We start from the raw sequence: 12,949 nt of genomic DNA on the forward strand, positions 1-12,949 counted from the left end.
AAGGCACAAGAGTCCTAACTCCTACTACTCATAGTAGAGGTCTCCAGCTTTGGTAAGTACCTTTGAAGAGAGGGCAGCCCAGCACTGCCACTTCCGGTTCTTCGGGGGGCCTGAGGAGGGACAAGGCCCTAGACAACTGCTTTGAATTTTTTGTGAAGATGGGACTTGCTTTCTGCCTCCCTCTTGACTACTGTTCTTGCCATCGCTGCAGCTCTTTAGATGGGCCAAGAGGAATGGAGACTATTACCACTGCCTGGAGGGGAAGGGACCTCCAGCCTATTGCTGGAGCCTGTAGCCTACTTCCCTCCTCCCAAGCCCACTGTTGTTGCAGGCATTAGTGAGCAGGTCTATGCAGGGAGCAAGTCCCAGATCTATGGACTGGGATTGCAGGGTTCATACTATGCTAAAGTATGAACTAAAGTGGTGCTAAAAACAGCAATGCAGACACTGTGGGTTTGCGCTGGAGCTAAGACTCTGAACCCTGCCCCCCTCCCCCCGTTTCCCTGGGTTTCAGAGCCTAAGCTCCAGCCTGAGCCTGAACATTGACACTGCTGCTTTTAGCATCATAGGGTGAGGCTGAGTCTGTAGAGCCAGGCTCAGAGACATGCTGCCATGGGTTTTATAATGCAATGTAGATGTGCTCAGTGTTAGGGATAAGCCCAGAGAGAAAGGGAGCCCCAGCCACCGCTGCTATTCCTCACCTGCTTGGGAGAAATCCTCCTGAACTACCACTGTGCCCCTCATCCTAACTACCAACCAAGCACAGAAATAATTTGTAACTTGCTCCCTGCCACCACTCCCCACCACCCCACATCTGAGCTGTGTAGGGTACTGCTCCTCAATCATTCCTGAGTAGAGGGCTGTGCGTGGGTGACCCATCACTATCACCTCAAGCCAGGGATGGGGCTGTAGCAGGGCTGTGGTGGCCCTGTCTCGGGGCCCCAGATTGCCTTAATCCAGCACTGATGGATACCAGCGTTACTGTATAAACAATAACTTGGAAAGATTTGTTTTCCATTAAACAAATCCACAAACCTCAGTGAGGAAGTTCTCTAGTAATTTCTTTGCTTAATATAGTTTTAACAGTCACCACTTGGACACAGACTTGAGTTTCCACTTAAGGCTCTGAAAACCATCCTACTGAGATATTAGTAGATATAATCTCCACTCAGAATGTATCCATGAAAGAAGGTTTCACAGTTAGCAGCACTTTTCCAGGAATGTTCTCAATTCTCATGTCTGGATGCATCATCTTAGGCAAAATCATGGTTATTTAGCTAAGAAAAAGAATAGAAGGGAGTCTCTTAAACATCATTCCATTGAAGTACCAATTTTAATCTTGCTCTTCTAACCACTAGCAGAAGATCTGAGGGGTAAATATACAGGAGACAAAATTTCCCTGCAGTGGGGAAAAATATAATCTAAACCTGTCAGACAAAATGTTCATTGAACTGAATATGAATGTAAGATACTACTTCAAAGAGAAGCAGTCACCATACTTTTTGTCTATCTCTACATAGCAGCGATCGTGAGCTCTTCATACATTTCATATAAAGTTATCATTAGGGCTGTTTGGAAATGTTCAGAATTTTGACAAAAAATGGGGAAAACATTGCAAAAATGTTTATGAAAAATATTTTTTTCTTTTCTGAACAGCTCTACAGCTAGTCTGAACATTTAGTGAAAAGATTAAGGATAATTGTGTTAGTGTATCTCATCCAAATGCCATTACTAAATACCACACAGAAAACTTTTCTCAATTATGAAAGTACATCTAAGTTCAGAAATTTAAAATATGGTTTAAATAATATAGTGCTCACTCCCATTGGAGCCCATTCAGCTCCCATGGCAAACAACCAGATTTTAGCCCCTGATTTCAGTGCTGGAACCCTTTGGGCACACCACAGCTGGATCTGTCCCTTAGTGAACTATGAACTCACATGAATTGTGCCCACGGTATCTGAAAGGATCAGCTAAAGCTCCAAGATGAACACCACTTTGCTTTTCTGGCACAATGGAATTTTCTACCATGAGGGTAAAGCTCATGCAGGAAACAGAGCTTTCTTGGGGGCCAGCCCAAGACTGTGGAACGAACATCCCCAGAAACTAAGAACTATCACAAACCTCACTACCACCTATGGTAAGTAGAGACCTTGCTTTCTCTAACATCAAGCAGTGTGTGTGTTTGTATGTGCCTGTATGTATGAGTCTGTGTGTGTGTAAATAAATTCCAAAACAAAAACACTCCAGATTCTGTGACTTCCCAAGACCTCCATGACTTCAGCCAGCCAGGGCTGGGAGCTGGAGGGTTTCCTGCTGTGGGCGGGAGGTGGGGAGGACCCCCACAGCTCCCAGCCGCCATGGGCAGCAAGGGGGACTCCTGCAGTTCCCAGCTACTGCGGGTGGCAGGGGGAACCCCCAGAGTTTGGAGCCACCAGCGGAGGGGAATCCTGGAGCTTCCAGCCCACCCGCAGCTGCCCAGGCTCTTCATTATATCATGGATATTTTAGTAAAAAAGTCAGAGACAGGTCACAGGCTTCCGTTAATTTTTTATTATTGCCCGTGACCTGTCCATGACTTTTACTAAAAATATCTGTGACAAAATCTTAGCCTTACTTATACTTCCCCCCAGGGGAGAGGATGAGAGAACAAACATGATTTGGCCCAGCTGCCTCTCTGTCATGACCTGTTGGAGGCGGTGGCAGAGGTGGACAAAGAGGGGGATGGAGATCCTTGCAGGTAGGGACCCAGCTCCCAGGGGGCTCGCCCTGCTTGCTGCCCCGGCTCCACACCGAGTACCGCCACCTGGGCTTGGCCCTCCTAGCACTGGTCTCACACTTCACCCAGGTGCAGCTCCACCTCTGCCAGGTGGCACGGGCCAAGCCCTCAGGGCAGCAGTGGCGCCTGTGCAACCTGGATGACTTTGCCTTCCATGGTTGCCTGGCTGTGCCAGGGATGGGCTCGAGGAGGCCCCAGCGAGTGGCGCCAGGTGGAAGCTGGGGTTTTTACCTCACGCAGGGTGCACCTCTGGGACAGGGGAGCCCCAGCATTGCAACTCCCCCACAGGGCCTCCACAGGTCTCAGAGATGGGGTCAGCTGTAGGGTGCAGAGGCTCATCACCCCAACCCTGCCCTGGGGATTGAAGGAATGGGGATTGAGTAATCCAGCTCTTATTGAAGGGTGACGGACTCTGCTGCCAACTTAACATCAAACCAATTACAAAACAAGAGTTTAGGTCCAGCACAACCCCCAGCTGACCACTCAGCTGAACCCCACACACCTCTGCCCCAAGGCCCCCTGCACTTCTGTCCTGAAGGCCCCCTTGACTTGCAGTCCCACTACACCTCAGCCTTGAGGGCACCTGTAAACACACCTACATCTGCCTGTCATGATGGAGGGTTGGCTGGGCTGAATTTGAATGGCATTGTGACCCCATGCACCATGCTTCTCACTATTGTAAGGGAGTGAGGGGGCCACAAGTAAAAAAAATGCTCAGGTGGAGTATGATTCAAAAAAGGTTGAGAACCTCTGACTTAATGCACTATTGGAAAGTGCTCAGATACTATGATGATGAGCATGGTATAAAGAATCTGAATAGAATAGAATAGAATAGAATAGAATAGAATAGAATAACCTGTTTTTCCAATAGGGCAGGGATTTGGAGGGTCAGGATAGCCTTGATCTTCACTGAAATCCTTTGGTATATTATCTCCTGTCAACTCAGCCACAATATTTGGGATATTGCCATAAGGACCCAAGTGCTGAAGACCTTCATGAGCACCACCTAATGAAGACAGATTTATGCACATAATATTACAAGGTTAAAAGTAAGATTTTGCTTTAGTTTTTCCAATAAATCCAGGCCAAGATTTTCAAAAAGAGAACCTCATTCAGGCTTCAAATCCCACTTTTAGCACTTCTTCAGCACTTTTGAAAACTGGGTCACTTAGATCCTAAAAATGGATTAGGAAGCCTAACTTCAGGCATTCATATTTGAAAACCTTGGTCCACGTTTTTTGTAAATACATAAGAGATAGTAGGAAAATACTGAAACAAATATTTAATGTTCGAACAATAGTGGAACTTAAACAAAAAAAACCTTTACCGTACTGTAATCTTCAGCTACAAATGGTATCATTCACGACAGAGAACAGTAATCATGTTGCAGGACAGAACTGTGCCAAGAAGACAAAGTTAAAAAAGAAATAGCATTGTGTGTACAGTTTGAAGATAAGTTCATAAATTCAGCTGTATGAAAGGAACTCAGATGTTACAGTAAAGCTGGTTATATACACACTACAACTAAAAATATATTTGTGCCTCTAAATAATTCTTAACGCTGAATTTAAGTGCTTTCCTAAAGTAACAGAAATAAAAGTGAGTAATAGCCCAAATTGTTAATAGAAAATATGTCTCATCCCCTGAGAATGAGGAGTTTAAAGGGGCAGCCCTGTGCCCTAATGCCCCGCTTTTGCCCAGAGCAGGCTGAGGCTGGAGCCTCCTTGTGGTGGATGTCCAGTGCAGGTACTCCACAGGAAAGGTATACAGTGACCGGATAAAAGGCTTGGAAAAGGACTTAAAAAGAGGTGTTTGGTAAAGGAGCAAACAGGGGGCAGTTGGGGACTCCTATGATTGGTACAGCAGGGAGCCAACCCCACATTATTATAGCCCACCTTAACCCTCCTACGAGGGAGTAGGGATGGATGGCAAGGTCCCAGCCATGGATTTGCTAGTGGAACCTGGATGGAAAAAGAAGAGGAGCTGATAAAAGCCACCCGGGTAATTATGGAATAAACATGGGGTTACCTGCACTGTACACTTTTATCTGCCTGATAGTCCCAGACATCTAATAATGAAGTTGCGGCCTGATTAAATCCCTGTCAAATGTCTCCTGTCCTTCTTTCGGTATAGCCAGACAACTACAGAACCACATAATCAATACGTGATTGTACATTCTTGTATGCTGTTTGGTTCACAATGGGACAATCTTGCAGATACAAGCATATCTATACTTGTACATGGTTCAGACCTCTTGGCACCGAAGCTCTGTCCATAAAGGAAACAGAGGTATTTAGCAGGCTCCAGTGTGCTAAATATATATATATTTAATTAACGTTTAAACTGACTGCCAAACATTCCATTGTCTGAATACAATGCAATATATATAAAGGATTGTTGCCTTTCAGTATCAGTAGTCAGGGTTTTTTTCTTCTTTCCAAAAGATTTTCAGATAATTGCCCCTGTTCTAGTACCATATTTTTGCACACTTGAGTGATTTACTCATGTTTTGAAAGTTAATTCCTTTTAAACCATGATAAATAGCATATCCAACAAAGACTGAAGTGGTCAAAATGAAGTGCTGTGAGTGTACCGGACAGATATTTTATGTACAGTAATTCACAAACTGCATTAATTTGAGCACTGTAATGTTGTTGATTTTGATAAACACTTTACAGTTACATACAATGGAGCTACAGAGTCACAATAATGTGATATAAACATATACACTATCATACAGGAAAGATAGTATAAGACTGCTCTCTTGAACCTGGTACTCACCAGGAGTTAAAACAAAGGAAAATAGACTAAATATCAGAAAAATCACTGCTTATTGGTGAGACCTATTACACTTCCAAGGAAAGCAGTGGAAACACCATTGTTTGAGTCATTGGACTGGACAAAGCGCTAGAAAAATATGCTATAAACCATAGGGAATAATCTGGTACTGAGAGAGGAATGCACCAGATGAATGTTTAGTTCTTTTCCATCTCTAATTTCTGTGGACTGATTTCTACCACAGCCCTTTAACAGTCAGAATAAGTCAGATCTGCTTGCTTGTATTTTATTTTCTTCTACAGGATGCGCAAGCAGAACATTGCTTCAGGTGCCCGGGGTAGAGGTCTCTATATATTTATATTTAAATTCAATTTCAAATGCTGCATACATGCAGCTAGATGCTGACACTGGTATTTGTTTGGATGCGGCCTGGATTGGCACAAAAGAAATGCAGTTTTGGGAGTAAATCTATTTCCCTGCTGCTGCCGCCATTGCAGCTAACGCTGGTCAGAAAATTTCAACAAAAACTAAATTGATTAAAAACAGAAAGAAAATTACACAATTTTGCCCCATTTTTCCAAAGAACTAATTGTAACACACTTGCTGGGAGGACAGAATAACCACCCTGCTCTAAAAACCACCACAAAGTGCAGCAATTTCCCCACTGTGCTGCCCATCTACCAATAGCACAGCCAAACTGAATCTGCATCCTTAGGAGCAATGACCCCCGTCAATTACAAACAGGGAACACTGCCCTCAGCTGAGTCAATTTAACAAAACAAGTGAGCAGCAGACTTTCATCATCTTCACTGAAACTTCAAAAATTCTACATTAATTTTAAGACAAATAGAGGGGATTAGTAAAAAAAGAGGTGGTTTGGCCAGTGTTAGAAGAAAGAAAGAATAAACAATAAAACAGATCATGAATACCAGTGGTGAGTAAATATCCCAGATCCCACATGAAAGCCATTTAAAACCTTTGCTCCCAAACTCATGTTAGCCACTCCAATTTTTGTGTGTGTTTTTAAACCCGGCAGGGCAGATTCTTGAATGTGTTCAAGCTCTGCACAGATGCACTGAGAAGGGGGATTGTCAGGGAGCTGCAGCTCCATGGTCCTGAGCTACTTAGCCCCAGTGCAAATTAGAGTACCAGGGAGCAGCTCTAACTTGCACACTGGTGTAAGGTCCCTGGGGAACTTTATGTTAGTCAAAGATCAGGTGTGTCAGAAGTCTGCTCTGTCATACTTCCTCCCCACCATCTCCCACACCTCATCAGGGATGGGAGGTGACAGGGAAGGAGGCAGCTATGCTGGAGAAGAGTTCCCTGTACAGGGGAAATTCTTTACTGGCCATTTCAGGCTGTTTTAGGTTCATGTAGATGTGCAAAGAGTACCTCCTACATTAGAGAATCTGATCCTGCGTGTATCATAAATAAATAAATAACAATATCTGAGACAAATGGCTTGGTCACTATCCCACTGGTTTCAGTATACCCCTTGCAAGCAGTTTTATGGATCAGGAGTGGCTCTCCTGGACTGTCTTTTCTCTTTGAGGAATTTATCTGGCCTGACTGGATTTTCCTTCTCTGGTGTGCTGGCAGGCATGCTTTTAGAAGGAACAACAAATGTGAACAAGAGTGATCCAGTGGATATAATGTACTTGTACTTTCAGAAAGCCTTTAACAAGGTCCATCGTCGAAGGCTCTTAAGCAAACTAACCACTCAAGGGATGAGAGGGAAGGTCCTCTTATAAATCAGTAGCTAGTTAAAAGACAGGAAACAAAGGGTAGGAATGAATTGTCAGTTTTCACAGTGGAAAGAGCCCTTAAGAATCCATACCGGGCCCAGTGCTGTTCAACATATTCATAAATGATCTGGAAAAAGGGGTAAATAGTGAGGTGGTAAAGTTTGCAGACAATACAAAATTACTCAAGAAAGCTAGGTCCAAAGCTGACTGTGAAGAATGACAAAGGGATCTCACAAAACTGAGTGACTGGGCAACAAAATGGCAGATGAAATTTAATATTGATAAATGCAAAGTAATGCTCATTGGAAAACATAATCCCAACTATACACAAAAAATGATGGGGTCTAAATTAGCTGCTAGCACTCAAGAAAGAGAGTGTGGAGTCATTGTGGATACTTCCCTGAAAACATCTGCTCATCTGTGCAGCGGCAGTCAAAAACATCTGTGCAGCAGCAGTCAAAAAAGCTAACAGAATGATAGGAACCATTAAGAAAGGGATAGATAAAACAGAAAATATCACGCCACTATATAAAGCCATGGTATGCCCACACCTTGAATGCTATGTATAGTTCTGGTCACCCCTTCTCAAAAAGATATATTTGAATTGGAAAAAATACAGAGATGGGCAACAAAAATAATGAGGGGTATCAAACAGCTTTCATATGAGGAGAGATTAAAAGACTGCTCAGTTTAGAAAAGACGACTAAAGGGGGATATGATAGAGGTCTATAAAATCATTAATGGTGTGGAGAAAATGAGTAAGTGTTATTTACCTCTTCACATAACACAAGAACCGGGGTCACCCAGTGAAATTAATAGGTAGAAAGTTTAAAATAAATGTAAGGAAGTTTTTCTTCACACAGTGCACAGTCAACCTGTGGAACTCATGGCCAGGGGATGTTGTGAAGGCTAAAAGTATAAATTGGTTCAAAGAAGAATTAGATAAGTTAATGGAGGATATTGGCCAAGATGGTCAGGGAAGCAACCTCATGCTCTGGTTGTCCCTAAATCTCTGAATGCCAAAAGCTGGCACTGGATATATGTGGTTAGAAACGTCAACCTTAATCCCTAGTATTTTGGAATATACAGTAGTGCCTAATCTGCATCATCTGTGCCCCTTAATTTACATAGTACACCCACCAGATTCATTCCCTCTGGAGGATATAAGCTTCTTTTAACACACAAATAAGATGGAATGCTACTGTTCTAAATCAGTACCTTCCTAATATAATTCAATGGGAACTGTGACTATTTCACACAAACTTATCTCTGTAACTGAGTGAAAAATTGATCAGCTTGTAAGATCTTCAGGGACCTAGGCTCAAATTCATCCTATCTTAAATTCAGGCATAGTTCAAACAGTTAAAAGTCCCAGTAGGTTGGGAATATTTCTGGCTTGAACTACACTTCACTTTACTCCATATTTTATTTTCACCTCTAAAACACTCCTCACACCTATGGGCTATAGATAACCAACCAACTGAGCAGTTCAGTGAATTTCCACCCTTTTGAAACAGAGATCAGCAATACACTTGGAACATCAGCCAACTAATGGATTTTATATATGACAGAATTATCATTATTATTTCTTATAAATATAGCAATGCTAAAAATGTGCTAGACATTTTAAAGACAATTTCTTGCAGGTAAACATGAGGACAAGGTCCATGGCCAGCATTCCTTAAAATCCCTGATCCTTAAAACATTAAATCAAGCATGAAACTTTACTCCTGTGAGTAGCCCATTAAATTCAGTGTAACGACTCACAGAAGTAATGTTATGCACATGCTTATGTGTTTGCAAGGCTGGGGCCTAAATGGCCATCATACAGACTGGAGCTGACATTTAACATGCCAGGATGGTGCAATGATTTTTGTTTGTTTGGGTTTTCTGGGTCATCTATTTAGCGAACACTTCTTTGAAGGAAGGACTAGGGCCTGCAAGCCTCCCCAAAGTAGTGTTTTAATGAAGGAAATTGAAGGATGAGACAGTGGAGTCAAAGTGGACTGAGTCAAGACATGGGTCCTCCATGCACATGGAGAAAAGTGCTCACAGCTTTAGCACTTTAGAGGCCAGAAAGACAGTGGTTAGCATTGTGGATTGGGCAGAATGAAGAGACTTGGAGAAGAGGGTATGAGGAGAAAGACAGAACACGGACGCTCTTTAGTTCTGGAATGGGAATGTTGGCCATTGCACATGGTAGTACTTCACAGCCTCAGAGGGACAAGGCTATGCCTTCCCTCCCCTTCACTCAGTGGCTGAGCACATGTTGCTCATTTTTGAAGCAGCAAAAAGGACACTACAGAGTGAACTTCCCATAAGAAGCGCGAGCAGAATGGCTCAGAACACATCCAATTGACCGCCACAGCTCCACTCCTCATCATAGCACAGCCAAGAAAAGCAAGAATTTATTTCACTGTTAGCCTCTCTCAAACATTTATTTTACAAAATAAATAAAAATGACTTTCTGTATAGTGAATTATCCTCACGTGTAGAGGGGAGAATGAACATGAATGAAAACCAGACATAAAAGGTATAAAATCCTGCAATGCACGCCGAAGGGCTTAATTTGCTCATGTGAGAGTCAGATATTACAACTGTCAGCAGGGATAACCCACCCTATAAAGAACATTGATCCCTCAACAGCTCCCTTTGTTACATTTCATTTACTTCTGCCTGTCTCTTCAAGAATGAATACTTTACTTACGTAGTGGTTTCCCAAATCCCATTCAAATAAGTCCTCATCTACTACATAGATACTTACTTCTAACCCTTAAAGCACTCCAGACAGATTTTTTAAATGATTTTGTGGATAGTATTGAATCTGTAGAGGTATGTTCACGTAATCCTATCACATAAAAAACCCACTCTGTTTATGACCTGCTGTTAAACAGCAGCTGCCACTTTGTCTTCTGGGTTCCCATGATCTTGGGCAAGTCACTTAGCCTCTTTATAGCAGTTTCCTCATTTGAAAACAGGAATAATGATACTTTCCTACTTCACAGAGAGTTTTGGGAGGATTGACTCACTGATGGTTGTAGAGCACTTTGAGATCCTTGGATGGAAGGTGCTATCTAGAGGCAAAATATGATTTAACTGGAGGGCATGGATCAGCGCTCATGTCGTGCTCCCCGTCAGTACCCGGCCCAGGCCGGGGAAGCTAATGATTCACCCAGTGGACCAAATTCAGTGATGAATCCTGGTCACGTGTCACCTGAGGCACATTGCTCATACACTAAGAAGAAGACTGAATTAACTAATGAATTCTCATTAATCAGTTCTTGCCACATCCTGTGAAGTAATCAGTGTTGACTCAGTTTTATAAATGGCAAAATTGATGCAAAGAGGGCCGCATTTTCTTAAATGGTTTCTAATTTTGGGTGCCTAATTCAGACATACAGGCCTGATTTTCAGAAGCATGAGCACTGGCAGTTCTCTGAATATCAGGCTCTGGCTGTCTTAAATTGAGCACCTGAAAAGAGAAGACGACAAAATTAGGAGGCACTTTTGAAAATTTTTGCTTACGTGACTTTCCCAAGGCCAAAGAGGATCAGCAGAAACGGGATTAGAACTCAGTAGTTCTTGGCTCTGCTCCTGTCCAGGTCTCAAACCACAGGAATAGGTCTTCCCTGTAATAAATGTATTAGGCCCAGATTCTCGAAGGTATTTAGGCATCCAACTTTCCCTGTATTTCACATTTGGATATTGCATAGGTCTCACTAAAAAGTCTTACTATAATTTTTCTTTGTCTCTCTTTCCACTTGGGTTGTCCAAGATAGCCAAGGAATTTGGGTGTTTAGTGATATTACAAGTTACATGCCACTGGGAGTTAGGTGCCTAAATACCTGGGACTCAGTTCCTTATTTTCCCATGACCTCATTATTCCCCAATATCCATGAATGCAGGTATAATTTATTTAAATGCAAATTCTTCCAAGTGTCATGGGCCTCATCACATATCAAGAGAAAGGGGATGTACATTCTACCCATAATCCACAGCAAATCTCTCAGTGTCATCTGGCTCCTAACTCTTAATAGCTGCAATTTTAAAACATGTACAACATGTAACATCACTAGACAATCAAACTCCTTGGCTATCTGGGCCAACCCAATTGGAAAGAGATACAGTGAAAAAATATTGTAGGTATCTTTAGTGAGACCTTTATAATATCCAGATGTTAACTCCAGTGCCTATTTTTATAGATAAAAAGCACATAATGCCCCTTTTCCATTTTTTTGCCAAAGTTTTGGTATCCTAAATCCCACACCCAGATTGATTTGATAACTTCACTTACTGTATAGCCTCAGAAATTTTTATAAAATGGAAAGGAGAGAACAATGTCTCAGAGAAAGTTAGGCTTTTTTAAAAAGCTGAACGAAGCCCAGCACACTGACAAACATCATGTATGCTTTAACAAAATCAGTCCTACTATGATTGTAATTTTATGTCATATATGCAGCAGAAATCTCTCAACAAAAAGCAGATACAATAACCCAAATCCCAAGCTGTGATGTGGTCTCTTTGCACCATGTTGACAGTTCAAAGTGGCCCTAAAGTGGTATAACTGGCTGTGGGAGGTCCACCCCAATACAATGACATGTTGCCGAATCCTACATCACCTCCCCCAGATGCTAGCATAGGGAATGTCACTAGAGCAAAGAGGACACAGCCATAATATCCGTATGTCTGCTGATCTCCAGCTGTCATGTTCCCATAACCTTTGGGGCCATATTCAGCAGATGTAATTTAGAGTAGCCTAAAGGCTACTCTGAGTTATAGCAGGGGACCACCACACAGACAGCCCAGAATCAGAGGAACGCAAAGATCACTTTTGCATTAGTCCATGAACAAACCTGTCCATGAACAATATTTTTGGTCATTTTCTACTAAGAAAGGAATATTGTCCATGTATGAGAAAAATAAGTCTTATGGTTAAGGCACAGGTCAGGCAAACTGGCACTGTCTGTCTCAGTCTTCCCATCTGTAAAATGTACAACAAAGAGTACTTCCCAGTGTGGGGAAAGATTAATTCGTTAATATTGGTAAAGTGCTTCAGATCTGGCATTACTGAAGGGTAAAGGGTTTTTCTTCTAATTATTAATGTATAATATTAATCTGCATAGCCTATTTGTATACTTGTTTCAGAAGATAAGATTTCCTGCAAGGTACTACGTGACAAATTTAAAGAATGGGTTTTTACGTTAGATATTGAGCCATCACTCAAACAAAAGCTTCTACCCTCAAAGGGTTGTTCAGTGGGTTATGTGACATGAGTCTGGTCGCCTTAAGCTTGAGGTCAGTGGACAGATATCTACATCCCCCTCCCTTGCCCCAACACCCTCCCCCAAACAAACATTCAAAAACCAGTCGGAGAACACTTCAATCTCTCTGGTCACTCGATTACAGACCTAAAAGTGACAATTCTTCAACAAAAAAACTTCAAAAACAGACTCCAACGAGAGACTGCTGAATTGGAATTAATTTGCAAACTGGATACAATTAACTTAGTCTTGAATAGAGACTGGGAGTGGATGGGTCATTACACAAAGTAAAACTATGGCCCACCTTGATTATCACTACAAAAGGTTCCTCCCCCCGCTCTCATGCTGGTATTAGCTCATCTTAAGTGATCACTCTCCTTACAGAGT

The 12,949-nt window shown here is 42.3% G+C and overlaps 1 protein-coding gene across 1 annotated transcript in view; it reads right to left on the bottom strand.

Annotated features, from left to right (window-relative positions):
• LOC141989291 (neuroendocrine protein 7B2) overlaps positions 1-12,949 on the bottom strand; it is a 77,070-nt gene that overhangs the window by 12,846 nt on the left and 51,275 nt on the right. The window contains exon 3 of the mRNA XM_074955749.1: positions 3,635-3,784. Within this exon, the coding sequence (XP_074811850.1) occupies positions 3,635-3,784 (150 nt within the window). The remainder of the gene's footprint in view (positions 1-3,634; positions 3,785-12,949) is intronic.

This window comes from Natator depressus, chromosome 6 (genome assembly GCF_965152275.1).
Source record: "Natator depressus isolate rNatDep1 chromosome 6, rNatDep2.hap1, whole genome shotgun sequence".
In the NCBI taxonomy this organism is placed as follows: Eukaryota; Metazoa; Chordata; order Testudines; family Cheloniidae; genus Natator; species Natator depressus.